The sequence below is a fragment of the Solanum pennellii genome, chromosome 3 (genome assembly GCF_001406875.1).
Source record: "Solanum pennellii chromosome 3, SPENNV200".
NCBI lineage: Eukaryota > Viridiplantae > Streptophyta > Magnoliopsida > Solanales > Solanaceae > Solanum > Solanum pennellii.
Genome location: NC_028639.1, coordinates 63,661,180 through 63,681,119, shown reverse-complemented (window position 1 = coordinate 63,681,119; position 19,940 = coordinate 63,661,180). Strand labels below are relative to the sequence as shown.

Sequence of the window (19,940 nt, the reverse complement as noted above, 5' to 3'; positions counted from 1 at the left end):
ATTCAAGACACAAGCTTAGTAGCCATCTGCAGATCCTCTCTACATTTTATTGGGAAGTGAGTTATCATGACGTATCTTTGATTGTGTAATCAAGTTGGATGGAGAATAACTACGTACGACTCTAATCTAGTTGTAATCAGAAAACAAAAAAAATAACAAATGCACTATCACAACAGGAAAATCTTTGTACTTTCATCATTCTCGTGTATAAAAATTATGCAGTATGCAATAAGTAGGTAACTTCAATACAAGTCTTCTATAATTATCCTTTACTTTCTGCATGTATAAAGTTTGGCTCACAGAAAGCAACATAAATGACCCCACAGTTGTATATGATGGAAGTTAGCTCTGAGAGCCTCCACGACCTATTGAAAATCTTGATCAACCAATTTTTTTGCTTACAATAGTTGCACCAGCCTCAGCCATTGAACACTGCAACGATATACTGGCCTTAGTCATCAATTTAATTTCAAAGCTGCAAACGATGCTGCAACATCCATTGCCTCGTCAACTTTTGATATATCAGTTGCCTGGAAGGAACGAAATTTAATCATCATGAATAGAATAGTAACACAAGCAATGTATAAGCAATGGAAGCCATTAAGGTAAAAGATGAATGTCAAGTTTGACAATTCCATAATGCACATCATGTGCTTTTATTTCTTGCCATTCAAAAACTTGAAATGTATGCAACGCAACCATCACAAGTACAGTTAATATGCAACTATTTTGAGCAAGAAATTCAGCCCAAGTCATATTCCAAACTTTTTTCTACAACTATAGAAACAAGCAGAGCATGAGTTCACATCAAAATTGAGTACAAACCTGGCCTTGGGCGAGACCACCTTTTCCTCCTCCACCCTTACCTCCCAAGGGCTTCAAAGCTGCATTCAACCAATCTTTAACATTCAACTGCTTGCACTTGTCACCTTTCTCAGGTACCCCAGCACAGACCAAAACTTTTTTTGCAGCTTCATCTTTGCTAAATACCAGAACTGCCATACCCTGTTCAGACAATGAAACAGTCATGATTTTTTATATACAAATTAAAGTTTTGAGAGGAGAATTCAAGCACAAGTGATCAAACAACCTTCTGCTCCATGACTTTGACAACTGCTTCACGGACTGCAGCAGTGTCCAAACCCACGCCAATCTGCAAGATGCAGTATGCTTTTCCACCAGAAGCTGCAGCTTCAGCCATTTCTGAGGCAGCTTTGACGGCTTTTTGTATATTCTCAGCAGCTATCTTCTTTTTGGCCTTTATAACTCGATCCTGAAGAAATCATCAGCATATTATTTTTTCTTTCCTACGCAATTTCATTCAACTTCGGACACAACAGAAACAAAACATACCTGGAGGACCGAGAGCTTGGCCTTGAGATCAGTTTTCACAACAGTGGGAATTTGTGCCCTCTCCACAGTAGCATTCAAAGAAGTTACTTTCTGAAATTAAGAAGTTGATGTATGAATCATCAGACAAGGAACAATAGTAGCAGTAAAAGAGGATCAGCCTAGATTAAAAGAGCCTTGGATCAACTTAATTGACAAAGATTAAAGAACAAAAAGATGCTAGGCTGGGACAAATTAGCCAGAAACTATCCAGCTCCAAAACATCCTAACAAGGAAGATACCACGCAGGGGAGAAATTATAAGAAATATATGACTGGGATAAAGTAAATCTTACCAACAGCTCTGTCACATTAAGTTCTTTTCTTCAGTGTTCAATGAAACAAAGAAGACATGCAGTTCTATAACTATATCTCTTTTTGTTCGATATGAGTGGTTAATTAAAGAAGATACATAACTATGTAGCATAAATGCTGAATGAAGTCATGAACAAATCATCAAATAGGGAGAACAATAAACGGTCCAGTTTCATGACAGCCGAAGCAGGAAAATACAGTGCAGGGGATCAAATTTAAGAAATAAGTAACAGAATAAAAAATAGATGGTTACTAGGAGCACATTTCCCTGAGAGCAGTATTAAACAAAAAAAAGATGGGACGCAGTCCAATATTTTATTCCCTCTCCACCAGAAACAAAAAAAGTCAAGAATACACCCTCACAGAATATTAACAACTAAGGGCAAGAAACACTGTACAAAGTGAATTATGGAACTTCAATAAAATGACAAACATCTAGTCTCACCTAAATAGATGCACAATCTTAAGGAATGATGATGATACTTCCATGGCATAAGCATCAGAACCAATTGAGTTGGCTTGGCACTGACGCATGTAGGAGTTTGATGTTAAGACTTGTAGAAGGTTGGCTCTGTAAGCTATAGTTAGGCAATGAGTGACTACTTTTTGTAAGAATTAGTAGTTAGTGCTAGCCACTATTACCAATCAATTTCACTTCAAATCATCAAGACCAAAAAATTCCACTTCAACAACTCTAATTCTCAATGATTACTCTACAGGTTGTTTTACTTTATGCACAATTTTCAGGGTAAGTTATATGATTCTAACACCTGCTTTTACCAAGGAAAGAAACCAAATAGTACTCAGATTTTACAGAGTCAAGAATAGTGGGCTACACAAGCACTAACCTCTTCCAGCAAGCTTTCATCAGTCTGGGATGCTTCATTTACTTTCTGTTCGAGTGAGGATGCCAAATCAGTGGCCTCAAAAGCACGATAAGTTGTGACAGCAGTAACCCTTCGGATTCCCTTGGCAATTCCCTCCTCAGACATCAGAGCAAATGCCTTAGCTTCTCTTGTATTAGAAATGTGTGTTCCTAAGTATCCATAAATTAGTCAACTGGAACAGACCATAATTCATAATGTACTCCCATAAATAGTATTTAGAGGATAAAAGAAAATACCACCACAGAGCTCAGCAGAGTAGGATGACCATTCTTCATTTTCTGGATTAGCAAGAAGATCCTCCACTTTCTGACCAATTGACACAATCCGCACAGGATCTGGATACACCTATAACTCCAACAGGGAAAAAGTAAGAACGTTTAAATGTCTGAATAGACAAAAAAGAGGGGCGAAATTGTGAAGGCCTTACCTCACCAAAGACAGCTCGAAGACTTTTTATACTCTTAGCATCAGACAGCTTTGCCTCCTTTGAGAATACATCCAATTCGGACTTAATTTGCTCATTGACAATGGATTCAATTTTTCTTAGCTCTTCCGTCTTTACTGGCTTCCCTGTTCAGGTCATTAGAACGTTATCATTCTTCAGAAAGAAGCACACATCGGCACACTCACGACAACAGAAACAGTCATACAAAAAAAGGCTTACCGTGAGAGAAGTCAAATCTCAATTTTTCAGGAAGAACAATGGAACCTTTCTGGTCAATATGGTCGCCTAGTACTTCCTGCATTAGATCAACAACATTATCATATAATCAGCTCTAGAAAGTAAGGAGATGCTGGAACCTGAATCTCTTTATTTTCTGCCAGAGGAAGTACCTTTAAGGCGAAATTTAACATGTGAGTGCATGTATGATTGGGAGCAATCAATGTACGCCTGTTATAGTCAACCTACTCAATCCCCATCAAAGGATCAAAACGAATAATGTAAGTAAAAAGAGGTAAAACAAATCTGAAAGCTTGCATCATACGGTTGTGGAAGGCCAAGCAGAAAAAAGTCTCACCTTACAAATTACTTTATCACCAACAGAGAACTTGTGTGCCTGTCCACTGAATGATCCAATATGAAGAATGAATCCTCCATAAATTTGAACATTACAAACTTGAAAAGAGCCACTGGGGCTTTCCAGTGAACCAGTGTCGTATATCTGTATCCAAATAGTCAAATAGCTTTATCAGAATCAGGAAAGTAGAGTACAATGTGGCATAAGGAGAAAAAAAGATCTACATCTAACCACAGTTTCCTCTTCACAATCTAGAACTTATCTTGTTGATAAGTTCACGTTCCATAAGAGCTTCACATTTCTGAAATTACAGCACTCTAGTGGAAAGAAGCAAAAAACTTGACAAATGGAAGTATTTTACTATCCTATATGTTTAATTGTCATTGAGACGATGCATAGAGGCTTTCAACAAGAAAGAACACAACAGAAATAAACTATTTAAAAATCGTCCGTCTTTAATGCAGCAAGGAACAAAACTACCAATAAGGTTACACTCTTGGGGGAAACAAGAACGTGATTCCTCAAGTTTCTGAAGAATGTGAAATCCTCACATTGTCACAGCTATCCATAACTTCGCATACTACATTTGATTGACAAGAAAAGAAGAAAAAATAATAGGAGATATCAATTATGTTTCAGGGCTATCCAGGTGAAGCAGGACACTCTGAGAGGCACATTGGCTCTCCAGACATAGTTTCATGGCTTGTCCTCAAGCACACCATTCTGAGAACACAAACTTAAAACCTTCTTTGACTGTGAACTTTCTTTCCTTTGAGCTACCCCATTAGATTCTATCTGGTTCCTGGGCTTCAAAAGTGAAACCCTCCAAAGTGGCAAATCAAAACGAGAATGAGTCATTTTTCCATCTTCCTTCAGATAACCGAGAAATCCCCAAGTGTCGGTGGTGCACAGTTCAAAACTTGGTGGATACTGGGCCGGCATATTCCTCTACCTCTCTCTGCATAAATACAATGGTCCTCGGCAGGGCTACAACACCTGCTTGCACCTAACCAACACATCATGTGTTGCTATTTTACCATTAGACTAAACCCTGGGGGCATTCGAGAGAATCACTTTTGTTTGATTACTTCCCTATATATTTCCAAGAAACACTTCCCTTTAAGTGAACAATTAGCAAATGTTCATCATTGGAGCTTTGCATCCAAATATCTCTACAGTGCAACTTCAGTATAGCAAAGAGTAGACTCATTAATCNTTTACTTTTAGTTTGGCTGTTAGAGCTTCAGTTTTGAGTTGTAGGAGTAGCAATGTAGAAAGATAATGTTAAGTATCCTAACCGCAATATGAGCGTGAGCTCACCTGCTTTAGCTTATCTAATCTGGCCAGTCATTACTGTTCATGTAATAAAAGCTTTTTACCATTAGACTAAACCGTGGGGGCATTCGAGAGAATCACTTTTGTTTGATTACTTCCCTATATATTTCCAAGAAACACTTCCCTTTAAGTGAACAATTAGCAAATGTTCATCATTGGAGCTTTGCATCTAAATATCTCTACAGTGCAACTTCAGTATAGCAAAGAGTAGACTCATTAATCCCTACATATGTAGGCATTAATTAGTCTCTACTCTTTACTATGCTGAAGTTGCACTGTAGAGCTCACCCCTCTATAAAACATTCTTGTTGAGGTTAATCTATGTGGGTGTGTTGGTGGGTTGGGTGGATACAGAAATTAAATACCAGTCCCTNTCTTGTTGAGGTTAATCTATGTGGGTGTGTTGGTGGGTTGGGTGGATACAGAAATTAAATACCATAGGCCCTTTAACCACAACATTACAAAAACTTGGGCTACACCCTCCTCTAGTCCTCATACAGATTATTGATAATAACAATATTGCTATTTTAGTGTCCTTCCAGCAACAAATTTAAGTAGAGTACACATATCATTATTTAACATTTTTCTAACCCAGATATCAAAGAAAAGGAACGCGATTAGTTTCTAAGATCACTTCAGGTCCTAGGCTTTTTATTAGTTAGTCAGTTTTTACCTGACCACCTTGTTCAGCATAGAAACTGGTGCTCTCAAGAATAATACCAACTTCATTCCCAGCTGCTGCACTTTCCAAGAACTCAGTTCCAGTGTAGATAGCTTTTATCTCACTCTCATGATCCTGAATTCAGAAATTCAGAATTAAAACTCTGATGTGAGCACTTTGTTACCATCTCAACAAAAATAATGTGAGCACCAAGGGTTTGGTACTAGAAAAATGTTTTCTTGGCAAATAAATGAATTTTTACTTACTTTCTAGTGTTTATATGCAACTAAAAAAGATATTTTCCAGGAGCATTATATATAATCTAGGAAAACATTGTGGGGATGGGAGTTTGGGGGTGGCGGGGGTTCGGATGGTCAAGGAGGAGTTGGGGGCCATTGGGGAGTGGGGAGAGAAAATAGCTTGGAAGGCCACTATGAAACTTGTTATCCCAACTTCCACCAGGGAAGTCATTTTCTTCCTTTTTAAGGAACTTGGTTTCCTAGAAAAAATGTTTTCCAAAATATTTTGACAAGCCAAACATGAAAAATTGGAAAACATTCACTCCATACTATACACACATTAAATAATGATAGTATAATTTTACAGCAGCTGAGACAGCCATTTAGGTTGGGAGAAAATAAAACAAAGAAGTTAAGGAAAACATATCAGACTACAGGTCAGAAAGATAAATTGGCAGGAAATCCAGCAGAGAGAAAAAATATTAATGAACAATTGAGCAAGGATGAAAACATGGTTAATGAAAGGGTAAGAGTGATTAGTTTGTTAACTTAGGGAAAGAAGAGGATGGGGAAGGGAAAGAAGGTTTTGTCCTTGGCTTGAGAAATTGTCATTCAACGCAGATGAAATACAAACGACAACATATAATCATTGAAGCAAGCAACAAATACAAGAAGCCGCTAGTTTTCTAAGGAAGACGAATCAGCAACCTGAGACCAAGTGAACTTGAAAGTATCATTTGTTGCAGCGACCCCTTTCTTGTGCAATGCTGCAGTAGCGTCAGCATCCATGGCAATAGCACCACTGGCATTCTGGTATAAGTTCAAAACATAATGAGGTGTAAGCAAATATCATTAACTTGTAAAGGTAAATTTAATAATATAGTACTTGACTGATGACAACTACTGATGCAACCTGGAAAAATGAGTACAATTTAGCACCTCACTTCATAAGGTGCTTCTCAGCTGTAACCCATTTACCTCCCGCAGCCATTTAAAAAACAACATCTCCACTACTTCTTTCCAGTGTTACAAAGAATAGGTACCATTTCCATGGTAACTCAATCTACCACACTATACATCGCATGTCACCTAAACCCTTAAGTGGTCCATGAGGCTTCATTCTATTGGGAACATGTCCATGTCAAATTCATCCATTTGCATAGCTTCTAAGCTTTTTTTATGACAGTGAGTTCTGCTCTAGCTTGTGTATCTCAAATATCTATTCAGGCATCTGCTTCCTCCCATCATCATAAGAGCCAAATAACCGGCAAGACTTGGACACATGGGAAGAAATAACCAAATGTATTTAAATTTACTGACATTTAAACCCTAATCTCCGAGGTTTGCATGCACTTCATTGATCACTAGGTCAAACCTTTAGGTGCAAGCTTAAGCCTCTAAACTTACTAATATTTTTTAGTACTACTAAACTTGATTTCCCAAGGAACTATTTATTTTCCAGAGAAAATACTCAATTTTGACATGGCTCCAATTTGGTGAACATAAGAATAATCTCTGGCGTCAATTAATTTCTTCAGCCCTCACTATTCAGAATTTCATAACTATTCAAGCTTAAAATGCCCCAAGAAAATTACGTGTGCCTAGATGAAACACTTCCCAACAGCTCAAACAGCAAAGCGGAAATTAACCTAGTTGCGGAGGAGATGAAAAAACAAAAGCAACAAAGAGAACCTTGCTCTGAGCATTTCTTGATCTTTCCCTGGCAGCATCCATAGCAACATTAAAACCATCAACATCAACAACCAAGCCTCGTTCCTCTGCCATTAACTGAGACAAAAAGGTTTAATTTGTTTTCATCACTGAGAAATGAATTAACCGGTTAAAGCACTATTTACCTGGGTCAAATCTAATGGAAATCCGTAAGTGTCCCACAAGACAAATGCCTCCTGCACATCACAAGAGAAGTAAGAAGAAGAATTAAAGACAGATGAGATACCAAGTCGTCCAGAGCTAACAAAAGAAAGTTGGATTTTGAAGTGCATGAAAGGTACAATAATGAATATCTAAAGCAGAAAAAGAATTGCACAGTTACTGGACAAAATTTGATAAGTTGAAATCAATCACTTGAAAACTGACTAATAACAACATTCCATCTATTTGCCTGCAGTTAAGACTACCCATTTTTCTGTTTTTTTGGGAGAGTATTTATTTTATGAAAATTGAAATTTAATCTTTATACGGATGCCAACGGTGTCATATCATAGGCCTCTGCTCAATAGGTGAATGTGAAGCGCACACAGAAAATGAGCAATATGCAGCCAAATACTAGTGAAGAAAAAATTAAGAAGATAAATACCTTTAAAGTAGAAATATTGTTTTATGAAGACCATAAGGTATGTAAAGCAGAATACAAGAGAAGAGAAGAAAACCTATAAATTGAATCATGTTGATAGAATGAGTGAATGACAACATTTAATGTTTATCTTATGCATTAGTAGCTAGCCATGAGCTAAATAAACATCTTTACTTCTGGAATCAAATACTAGCATCTTATTGATTAAAAAGTTTTAGGTGCTATATACAAAATATTCCCGATTTCATTGGAAGTGCAGTTGATAAATTTCAACACCATAATTCTGCCAAATCCTTATGGATGACCGTTTGACCCAATTTAAGTCTTCAATACAATCCAAACTGATGCCATAATATTCTTCTTGATCACAACTCACGTCCTGTTTGTTTTCCCAGGTCTTGAGGAAATAACAAAAGTGAAGCTTCATTACTTCTATGTTATAATAACAGACACGGTTGAGAAACTGCATGTAACCTATACAAACTAATCTGTACGACATCCCGCACCTGAAATACCAGCTAAGGTCGTATAACAAGCTGAAATTTTACTCATAAGTTTCAATTGAATGTCCACATTTCCTTCTAGATCAATGGTTTTCTATACAAAGGGGACTTCTTAAATAACTTATGTTCCATGCAAAGTACCATCAGACCCACAGTTATTCCCATCAGTATAACTTCTGTCTATTCTATTCAAGAAAAACAAAAAAAGAAGAGACATTATGGTTCTACATGTACCTCACTAAATACAACACAACCCAATCAATTTGAATTAGAGGCACTGGACACTAACTGGGATTTGAGATGATCTGAGTATTAAGTATAAATTAAGAGCACAAATAAGATATTGAATTAGAAGGAATTTGGCTGATTTCTCCGTCACAAGTTGTAAATGGACAGTATGCTTGCCTGACCACTAAATTGCTTTCCTTGAACCTCTTGAGCTGCCTTCTTAAATTTCTCGATTCCCTGAAGAAAGAAGTTGGATAAAAAGAGAAAAAAATTAGAAGACAAAACAATAGCAAAATAAGTAATCATTCTCCTCCAATCAGGAGCAAACAAGGAGCAAGAACCGCTCCATCAGAAGTCATGAGTAGCATTTACCACCCAATTTTGTCAAATACAGTTGTAAGAGAGAATCATATCATTAAGCTGAGCATATAGACAAGAAAAGGTTTAGATGTGAAGAAGACAGGTAGTTTAACAATTCCATTACTCGTGTCAACAGAGCAATGAACACAGGTGTAACAAAATTGTAACAGAAAGAAAATAGTTCTACAGAATTGATATTCCCCANTCCCCGGGAAGCTCACAAAATCGTTACAAATTTCAGTTGAATGCTAATTATATTTCTTTCATTTAGTATTAAGCCATCACCTATACAGTTATCAATATGCAGAGAAGTGTTCCAACAGTATCAGTGGTAATAGCGCCTTCAACTCAATCCTATTAGCAAATTGTTTATCATGGAGTTAGTATTACATATGATTTTCCTCAAATAGCTATCAGGATAATATCTGCATACTTCCATTATCTCAGGAAAGAGAAAATCAACAGCAAAGAATCACCAATATAAGAAGACAGCATCTACAGGCTCAATGACTGTTTTGGACAGTTGATATGCAGAATACAAATTACAGTATTTCTTTTTTTTTTTTTTTTGAAACAGGTAACTTTGTATATTACTACAACCAGAACATAGGCAATACTGAGGCATATTTACAATAAGATCATCGGATCCAGCTATCTGAACCTAAATTGAGTCTAGTACATCAATGAGGGGGATAGTGTCATTGGAGTATAATTGAGTACACCAAAAACACAGAAGCAACAAACAGTTGAACTTGACTTTTTGCAAGCTATTTTCTATACTATCAAAACATCTGGAGTTTCTAGACTTGATTCCTTTCTTATATTACAAAGAAGCTTACATGCAGCAATGTCCTTCCAAAGCTAGTTTCTTCATCAGCAATGATATCCCTTATATGTGTCTCACGCAACTTCAGCTCTGGGAAGACATCACCCATAACTTCTACCACCACCTTCACAAGGCTACTCTCAACATAAAGCAGAGTGTAAATAATACATTGATCTCTAGAGAGGATATAGCACAGAACTGCTAAATATCAAATAAACCCTTTTTTGTAGGCCCAAAAGATAATGAGACTGGCAAATTTCGAAGTACTTCCGCATACCTGCTGAAAAATCCTTGTTGCGCTTTCAAAACCTCTGTACCATAGCGCACTGCTCGACGTAGAATGCGTCTGAGGACATATTCACGGCCTTCATTCCCTGCAAAACAAGAAATGTGAACATTAGACTTACCAAAGAACAAAACCAGACACTGCTATTTGGCCTAAAACGTTGTAAACTGTCAGAAGCTCCTTGAAAATACTAGAATCCATACTTCTCTACCAAGCATGGAAAGTCATAGAACCGAAATTTCAAATTAAAATGGATGCACATCATTATAACAGAACGTGTAGGTTTCAAGTAACAGCGGGTGAAGGAAATAGGAGAAAGTATTAGACAACAAATTCACACGGACACAAACTGTAAAATACAAACCATCTTGAAACAAAAAGTGACTGCAAACTCATTCATTATACAAGATTTGAATCTCCACAACAAAACAAACACCAATAAGATTATACATATAATGAATGTTATCACACCTAAAAACTTTTACAAGTAATCAAAACTTTTGACACCATAACATAGTACTAATGTAGGGAGTCAACCAAAACAGGAGAGAAACGATTTTGAACAACCCTAAGCACTAGCTGATGGACCAGACTAACAAGAATCTACCTGGGCAAGAACCATCAGCAATGGCAAAAGAGAGAGTTCGAATGTGGTCAGCAACAACTCTATAGGCCATATCAATATTGTCCACATCATCAGCTCCAACTTTGCCAGAGTACGGACGAGCTCCAGTTGCCTATTAAAAGATTGAAATATCAATTTAGGAGAATAGGTTAGATAAGTATAGCAAAACGAAAATTTCAGTAACACAATTCAGGCTCAGGACCAGTCAGTTCAGGACGAGTTTTTTTTTCTCATCTGGTATAACGCAGGACTTCAAAACCACCAGTCAAGAAGTCAACGGAGGCTCTTCCCCACTTTGCTTCCTACATGAATCGAATCCCAACCTCTTAACTAGAAGTTGAGTGCTCTTGCCAGTAGCCATTATTTTACAGAAAATTCGCCTCGATAATCCTAAAATTTCTGTTTAAGCTAATTTTGTAAATAAAAAGTAAAATACTATGGAAAATAATGTATCAACCACGTTAAAGTGGTTACACAACATTTTTCAAAATAAATGTAGAGATTTTACAATCTTTAGAATTTTCTTTAAAGCATTACTTGAATAAGTATTTACATCAGGGCCACTGAATCACTAAAAATCCTATTTGCGCGAGAAATAATATGGAAAATAAAACTCAATAAAGAGGAATTAGAATAACGTCAGTCATGACATAAATGGGTGAATTCATGAAAGGCCATCATAGAAATAGTCCGTTTACAGTTTACCCAAAGCAATGAGGAAATGTATATGCTAGGTGGCTCAAGAGAACTGCAAATCAATAAAATCGAATTTCAAAAAGATAACATGTTCATATTACCTTTTGTATAGCATCAAATATGGGTAAGAACACATCAGTATCATAATTGCTCATCTTGTTCTGGAGGATAGAGGTTAGTCTTTCAAAACCCATTCCAGTATCAACATGCTTAGCTGGAAGAGGTTTCAAAGAACCATCAGCTTCCCTATTAAACTGCAAAAGACAGACAAGAGTTAAAACAAAGCTTCCCAATGAGAAACAAAAACTTGGGAGATAATAGTACCTGAATAAAGACAAGGTTCCATATCTCAATCACAGTGGGATCATCATTATTAACAAATGATGCAGCATCACGATTCCCAATTCTATCGAAGTGTATTTCGGTGCAGGGTCCGCAAGGTCCAGTATCACCCATCTCCCAAAAGTTGTCCTACTCAAAGCACAAAGTGTAATGAAAAAATCTGAACTTAGCTCAAAGAAATTAAATCATTTGTACAAGAAAGGAAGTTCTCGTGTCAACATACTGGAAGACAATTCTCATTGATTGGAAGTGTTCCTTAAGAACAATGGTTATTGTAGATCAATTACTCAAAACCTTTAAAAACATCTAATTCATATGACAAAAACAGCTTATAGAAATTTGAGTTGCTTCTTTTTTTTCTTTTCTTTAACGAGGGAAATTTTTCTTTCAAATTCCAAAGCTCAATGGTTATTGTACATCAATTACTCAAAACCTCTAAAAACATCTAATTCATAAATTTGAGTTGCTTCTTTTTTTTTTGTTTTGTTTTTTACTTTTCTTTAACGAGGCAATTTGTTATTTCAAATTCCATAACTCAACGAGTAACGCCCCCCCTCCCCACCTTCTTTACCCTACTCCACCTAAATGATGAACACAACTTCTTAATTTTCTTATCAGAAAAAAGGATACTTAATGTTTACAAGGGAAAATGTTACTTATCATCGCCCTCAAAAGTTCATATGCTTCGATGAATATGATGCTCTTCTCCACTTGTGAATGATAAGTACCACAATTTTGCTTCTTTTATCAGCATAAAGGACACTTGCATTCTTATAAGGCGAAAATGACACTTACCACTGCCCTTACCTTACATCATCAAAAAATTTGTCCAAATTGAGAGGTCTTAAAAGTTGCACATGCTTCTAAAGATTTAATAAGATTCACTGGTTTCAAAAATATCAAGTATACTAAGAAAATTACCTCATTGAAGATTCAGTTTTGAATTAACATAGCACCAAACAGAAAATGATGAATTTGAGCAAGATGACAAATTGGAGATACAGTGCGATAACATACTTTGCAGTCGAAAGGCAACACCCTGCTAGGAGGAAGGAACTTAAGCCATAGGTCTCTAGCTTCATTATCCGCTGGAAGGCCAGATTTTTCATCACCTCCAAAATAAGTGGCATAAATCCGTTCACTTGGCAGTTTATATACCTGGACAAAAACCATCAAACAAGGGGAAACACTTGAACAAGTCAGCATCCTACCATTTCTTGATCAAACAGCATATATGCAAGGATCCCAACTGACTCTGAACAAGAACATTACTAACTATTAATGAGGTTAAAACTTGCCTGGGTAAGTAGTTCCCAGGCCCATCCAATTGCCTCCTTCTTGAAATAATCCCCAAATGACCAATTACCAAGCATCTCAAAGAATGTGTGATGGTAAGTATCCTTACCAACATCATCAAGATCATTATGCTTGCCACCAGCACGAATACACTTCTGTGTATCGCAGGCACGCTTAAGTTTACTCAACGGACTATTAGGGTCAACAATACCCAAGAAAATAGGCTTAAACTGATTCATCCCTGCACGAAAAAACAAACTTTATCTATTCAACCCCAAAAAAAACAACAAAAACAACATTCCAAGTACTGTACAATAGTGAAGGAAAAACGAACCAGCATTAGCGAATAGAAGAGTAGGGTCATTATGAGGAACTACAGGACTGGATTGAACCTCTTTATGATCTTTCCCTTGGAAGAAGCTGATAAAAGTCTGCCGGACCTTATTGGCCGGCCAATCCAATACTTCCGGCTGAGAACCCATCGGCTTTGAAACAGAAAAGGTACGTGTGAAATTAAACAGCCGTCCACTCACCGCCGGCGACGGAGGAAGCAGCAAGGCGGCGGAAGAAGGAAGTGTGGCAGCTCTGTAGTAGTAGGGTAAAGCTAAGGCAATACAACGCCAAGTCGAGCCGTCAATTGAAACCCTCATCCATTCCTTCAAATATAAAATGATAAAATGCTTATATTCAGACGTGGTGTTGACACAGATGTAATTATAATATAAAAAAAATAAAAAATGAATGTTACAAATTAACAACATTAATGTTTCCATTTTTGGCCAATTAATTCCAACATTTATTTTCAAAAAAAACATTATTGATAACTTTTTCTAGTTAAAAATTTTATTATTAAAAAAAACTATAGCTTTATATTCATCGGGAATAAATTTGAAGAAGTGAGTCATTTATATGTGACTGGATATAATCTTTTATTTTTAAATGGAAGGCTTTATTAATCTCTCTATTGGTTTTTCTTTTTAGTTCGAAAATGGATTTGATTTATTTCACTTATGAATTAGAATTCATAGTAAAAAAAAATTTATTCATCGAAGTTTATCCTATTCTCTATTGAAATCATTCTCTTTGGATTACAATGATTTTAGACTTTTAAGTATCATTCTCTCGTCTTACTATTTTATATCTTAAATATTTAAGAATGTTTTATAATTTAATATTAGAATTCATAGTAAAAAAGATTTTATTCATCGAAGTTTATCCTATTCTCTATTGAAATCATTCTCTTTGGATTACAATGATTTTAGACTTTTAAGTATCATTCTCTCGTCTTACTATTTTATATCTTAAATATTTAAGAATGTTTTATAATTTAATATTAGAATTCATAGTAAAAAAGATTTTATTCATCGAAGTTTATCCTATTCTCTATTGAAATCATTCTCTTTGGATTACAATGATTTTAGACTTTTAAGTATCATTCTCTCGTCTTACTATTTTATATCTTAAATATTTAAGAATGTTTTTTAATTTAAAGCAGTATTAATTTAGGTCTACTTGACTAATAGAAATGCTTTGAGTGGTAGCCCATTAGTCGTGACCTAATTGCTGATTTAGTTAAATGTATTCCAAGGGATTTTATAATAAGATTTTGTGATATTCTTTTAAGAAAAGAAGCACCCGATTCTAACAAATTTGCCTTATCCTTGTTACACCTAAGATAATAAATCTTCCAATATATCAAGAGTTTATTTTATTTTGTGTTTATTTGTTCTTAATTTACTTTATTCTATAATAAGTTATTTCTTTTATTCTACAATAAGTTATTTCGTATAAAAGGCGAGATAAAATAATTCTATGAACCATAAAATATCCCAACCTATCCCATGGCACAACCAAATGACCCCTTAAGTTTAAGATCAATAATGATATTTTATTTGTTGTAAAGCCAAAATAAAAACACTTGCATTTCTTTACCTCCAAATAATCCATCATACAAAAGGAAGAAGCTAAGAGACAACCATTTTTTGCCATGAAACAAGAAAATTCACAATATCTTTTATGACATACACCAACTAATTCCCAAAATATTAATTGAAGAGAAGATGCCAAATTTAACAAATGAAATTACAGTATAGTTGCAATTGCAACCTGGCCCTAAATAATGTTCACTTACAATGCATGTAATAAGTTACATAGACACTGTGGCAAGAGTTGCACATTTCTCTACCTCAAAAAGTTAATAATGAAACAGTATGCAATTCCAAGGTTTGAAGTCACATAACTAGGATCCGTCTATACTGAATTTCTCGTCATACCTATCCTACGATCATAGAATCAAGAAAACATCTACCAAAACTGGGTTACTGTTGCTCCAACAACAATAACCATTCCTGCAAAATCCTGAATCTAGAATATATCATGCAAACACTCACATGATGACTCCTTCAACATTGTTAAGAGCCTTCTTTGCAATCTTGAATTTATCTGCCAGAGACTTTTGGCTATCAATGACATACTTGCGGATAAAGAAGACAATCCCATCACGAAGTGATTCATACTCTGGCAAAAGAGCAATTCGAGTAAAGATGTTCCAGACAAGCTTTTCAGGGAACTCCAAGATAGTCTCAAATAGCATCCGAAAGTGCATGATTCTTTTTGGAGTCAATTGTGAAGAATCACTGAGATCAACAGCCTTCAGTACAGCAAGTGAAAGGCTAAAAGAAGCAACCATCTCTGCGACAAACTTGGATAAGTGCATTGATCTGATCAGCTGCATCTGATCAAGCTCCTTGAAATGATCCCACAGACAGTACTGCAAGTAACAATGGATTAGCATGGTTATGGTTTTGAGATAAGTATAATACAGTGCTTTTGGAACTAGACATACTTGATAATATTGCACTACTTTAAGGAGGTTAGCGCATGCAATATTCATGGGTGCAAACATCAGTTCATGCGAGTAACATATTTCAAATGATTCTCAAGCATGATAATTCTGACCACTCCAATAAAATGGGATATGAGAACTAATGGTGTAGAGAAAGAGAAAACTGTCTGTATATAGTTCTCAAATTCATCCTCCATATCTAAAATGAGCATATGATCTCAAATAATATCAGATTATTCTCAAAGCATAACAATTGTGGCCACTATGATAAAAAGGAAAACAAGGACCAATGGTGTGTGACAGAAAAGGAGTAAAAACTGTGTCTGAGCATACTCTCATTGTATCCGTCCTACATTACCAAAATGAGCATATGATTTCAAAATATAATTTTATGTGCCAAGAAAATTCTTGAACCACCAGAATGTCTCAATTTAACCCACTATTAACTTGTGTCACAGGTCAGAAATTGACTTCGAACTTTAATTGCATCAAATGCAATCAGGAAACAAAAATCAAAAGAAATTTCACTGTTCATACTTCATACAGTGTAAGAAGCACTTCATTTGTCTTTTCCTCTTCTCCTTTTCCTGACATGTGATAAGATGAGGGGTGTATTTGTATGAGGGAAAATATTTAAAATAAATGGTCTTTTTACTTATTTTCTGGTGTTCGTTAAGCAAGCAGAAAATATTGTCCCAAGAAGTTTATATATAATTTAGACAATCACTATGGTGTGGAAGTGGGGCGTGACTGTGGAGGAGATGATTAATGTGGAATGCTACTTATGGAACTTGTTTTCCCTACTACTAGAACTGAAGTCTTTTTCCTAAATTCCTAAAGAAAATGTTTTCTATAATATCTTGACCAACCAAACATGAGAAAACTGAAAAATATTTTACACTCATAATAAATACACACGAGATGTAGTTTTTCCCTTTCTAGAAATCACGTAATGTAATAAATAAACTTTTTGTCCCCAGCTTTGCCGAGTGCAGAAGACCGTGTAACATAACTTCTCAAGATGCATTTAAGCAGAAGACATACCTGCAGGGTGAACTTATTGTTTTTATCATGGCTGCATAACTTGGAAGCTAGAGCACAATAGTATTTGTTAAAAGCTTTCTCCTGTAAACAGCATTCCACCAAAACTCTTATGATTTCCCTATCCTGCATGTACAAATATTAAAGAATCTGCACACCGGAAGCACAACAATGAATAGCAGGGAATTCAACCAACAGTTGCCAACCTGCTTGCCTTGCAAATCTAATCTTAGAAGTTTCTCAAATGCATCAATATAGTCCTCCCCACTCATTATTACGCAGAAAATTGCCCTTCTTGCATCAGTATTCATCCTCTGAGCAGCAGCAAGCTGGAGCATCTTTTGAGCCTCAGTGACCTCCAAATCAATTGTGCTGGCAACATCTTGAACATCAGTTGTGGAATCAATATTTCCAGACATCCACCACTGGCCTCTCTTGTCAGGATCAATCAGCTTGCTCCACTTTAACCCTCGAATCAATATATCAACTACTCTGAGCTGCAAGTAAGATAACAAGAAGAGATTAGCATGCTAAGGATGATAGAAATGATGAGACAATGTAGAGTTATGATCTAAGGAATTTCAAATTTCATGGAACTTGGCAGCTAACTACCATCATTTATTGTTTTAATCTATCGAAATAACAAAAGCATAGTAGTGAAACTTATGCACTATAACATCTTTGGCCCTCCACGTTTATCTTCCGCAGAACTACCCAATCTTGCAAAAATAGTGTTCTGCAATTGTATTACTTGATCAACAAATATATATGTATTAGTTCCACTAGTGTGAAAGCCAGCACATATTCACTAGATTTGAAACGCTATATTCAGCACAACGTACCAAATTTTGCATTTAAGTGCAACAAAGATTGGACGTAATATGTGGATTATATTTCTCGATTGAATATCTTGTTGAGAATCAAGAGAAAACATCAAACCAGGAGCTTTTAAACAATTTCTCAAAAATCCCACATACGGATTTAATTAACCTATCAGATACAGTAAAAAAAACATGAGATCTTTTAGTACTCATACAAGAACTAAATTTGTTGTTCCGAAAATAAAGACACTGGAAGAGAGGGGCGATCAGTTCAACCATCTAGATACTGGCTCAGAAAGAAGAGCTTTCTATTACTATACCTTAGAAGAGTGATCGTACCTAACAACTGAAGGGATAAAACATACCTTTTTTCTCAATAAATAAAAGACACCCATCATTCAAAGGAATCAGCTTCTTTCACGAATGAAACAATAAAGGATTTGGTTAACAATACATATTAAGTGATAATTTGACAATTGGAGAATGAAAGCAAGTTAGAGAGTTGAGAATTTGTGGGAGAAAACTAGCAAGCTCCTAAGCCTAATCCCATCCGAGGAGCCAACCGTTCTCCAATATCTCATATAAGCACTGATCAGAGACAATTACACCCATAACAATAAGAAGAGGAGTAGAACATTCAATGCTTGCTTAATTTACACGATTTTCCATAGCAATCTCAAGGTATAGTTTCCGGTTATTCCATTTTTTTAATCTTCATATTCTAACTCGGTTGCAATTGAAGGAGAGTGTTGCGTGACTGGTCAAAACCTATCTTTATTATTTCCCAAGGAAGACTACCGTGTCTATTTTATAAGATAGATGAAAACAACCTTACAAAGGTCACCCCAGATCAAATGTGCCAATAGATAATTATTTGACTAAAACAGCTGAATCCAACAAGCACCTGTTGTAGCCATTTCTTTATTCGGGTAAGCGGCAAGGTCTCCTCCTTCGTCCTTTTTTTATTGTTTTTGATATCACATATCATCTCAAGCATGAATTCCATCTGTCACAAAACCAGTACGTGTAAATATAGATTAATGTGGTTCCAGAAATTACGTGGTTAGCTGAGACAGAATAAGAAGCAATCTGCATAAGAAAGCATTAACATACCCTTTTCCCCATACTGTTTGATTGTCCTTCCCCAGATGAGGATTTCAATTCATTCACCCTATTCTGAACGCTAACTATAAAATTCTTCATGCCAACAGGATCATCACCTCTCAATTTCATCCCACAAGCTGTTCAGTAAAAGCACATACGCATAATCATTTAATATTCAGACTAGTCAGAATTGGAAAAGAATCTTGGTGCAATCTGGTTATAGTAAATGATGTCGATGGAATGTCAGACACAATAGAGGGGTTGCATAACCTGTAATTATGCCTATTGCACTGGCTTAGTGTCACATATGAAGCATACAAAAGTTAGCAAAACACAAGTTCCTTCTTTAAGTTAGAAATTAATTGTCTGATTTAGAAAAACAACTTATTTGTGTGTTGAAAAGAAAAACCATATGCTACAAGGGAAAAAGGGGAATAGTTAAGGCCTTGAATTAACAGCACCTAGCAACTCATGAATAATTTGTTGAAATTTCTCTGGAATAGGGAACAGACATGGGGCAAGAGTAAAGAAGGAGAAATACTTGGATGACTGATCATTCCAACAAAGAAAGACAAGTCTTTAAGGTAAATTTATTACCTTGAAGCACTGTCAATATGGTAGAAACATCCACTTCTGTCAGTCTCTTGCTCAATGTCACCAAGAAATCATATATCAAGTCACTAAGAAGAATAAGAAATATAATTAAATTAATGAGGGTTCAAATTAATGAAATTAGCAATAGATTAAGTGTTCTTGCTTCTACAGGGATTCATATCATGATTAAAATATAAAATATTAATTTTAGAAAA

The 19,940-nt window shown here is 35.8% G+C and overlaps 2 protein-coding genes across 2 annotated transcripts in view; both read right to left on the bottom strand.

Annotated features, from left to right (window-relative positions):
* Positions 1-162: 162 nt before the first annotated feature.
* On the bottom strand, positions 163-13,996 carry LOC107014231 (alanine--tRNA ligase). Its single transcript, XM_015214083.2, has 23 exons — positions 13,655-13,996; positions 13,323-13,561; positions 13,042-13,182; positions 12,007-12,153; positions 11,784-11,936; positions 10,969-11,098; positions 10,353-10,449; positions 10,089-10,209; positions 9,067-9,126; positions 7,701-7,751; positions 7,537-7,632; positions 6,553-6,654; positions 5,618-5,740; positions 3,610-3,753; positions 3,425-3,496; positions 3,255-3,330; positions 3,018-3,160; positions 2,827-2,935; positions 2,552-2,739; positions 1,354-1,443; positions 1,091-1,273; positions 826-1,005; positions 163-530 (listed from the first exon to the last, which is right to left on the bottom strand). The coding sequence occupies exons 1-23, from the start codon at positions 13,968-13,970 to the stop codon at positions 459-461; spliced, it is 3,033 nt and encodes a 1,010-aa protein (XP_015069569.1). The 5' UTR covers positions 13,971-13,996; the 3' UTR covers positions 163-458.
* Positions 13,997-15,325: 1,329 nt separating this feature from the next.
* Positions 15,326-19,940, bottom strand: part of LOC107014350 (nucleolar MIF4G domain-containing protein 1 homolog) — a 28,670-nt gene continuing 24,055 nt past the window's right edge. Inside the window, exons 19-24 of the mRNA XM_027915829.1 lie at positions 19,729-19,811; positions 19,141-19,268; positions 18,932-19,033; positions 17,413-17,703; positions 17,210-17,332; positions 15,326-16,090 (exon numbers count right to left, since the gene is read on the bottom strand). Coding sequence (XP_027771630.1) covers positions 15,707-16,090; positions 17,210-17,332; positions 17,413-17,703; positions 18,932-19,033; positions 19,141-19,268; positions 19,729-19,811 — 1,111 coding nt within the window. The 3' untranslated portion in view covers positions 15,326-15,706. The remainder of the gene's footprint in view (positions 16,091-17,209; positions 17,333-17,412; positions 17,704-18,931; positions 19,034-19,140; positions 19,269-19,728; positions 19,812-19,940) is intronic.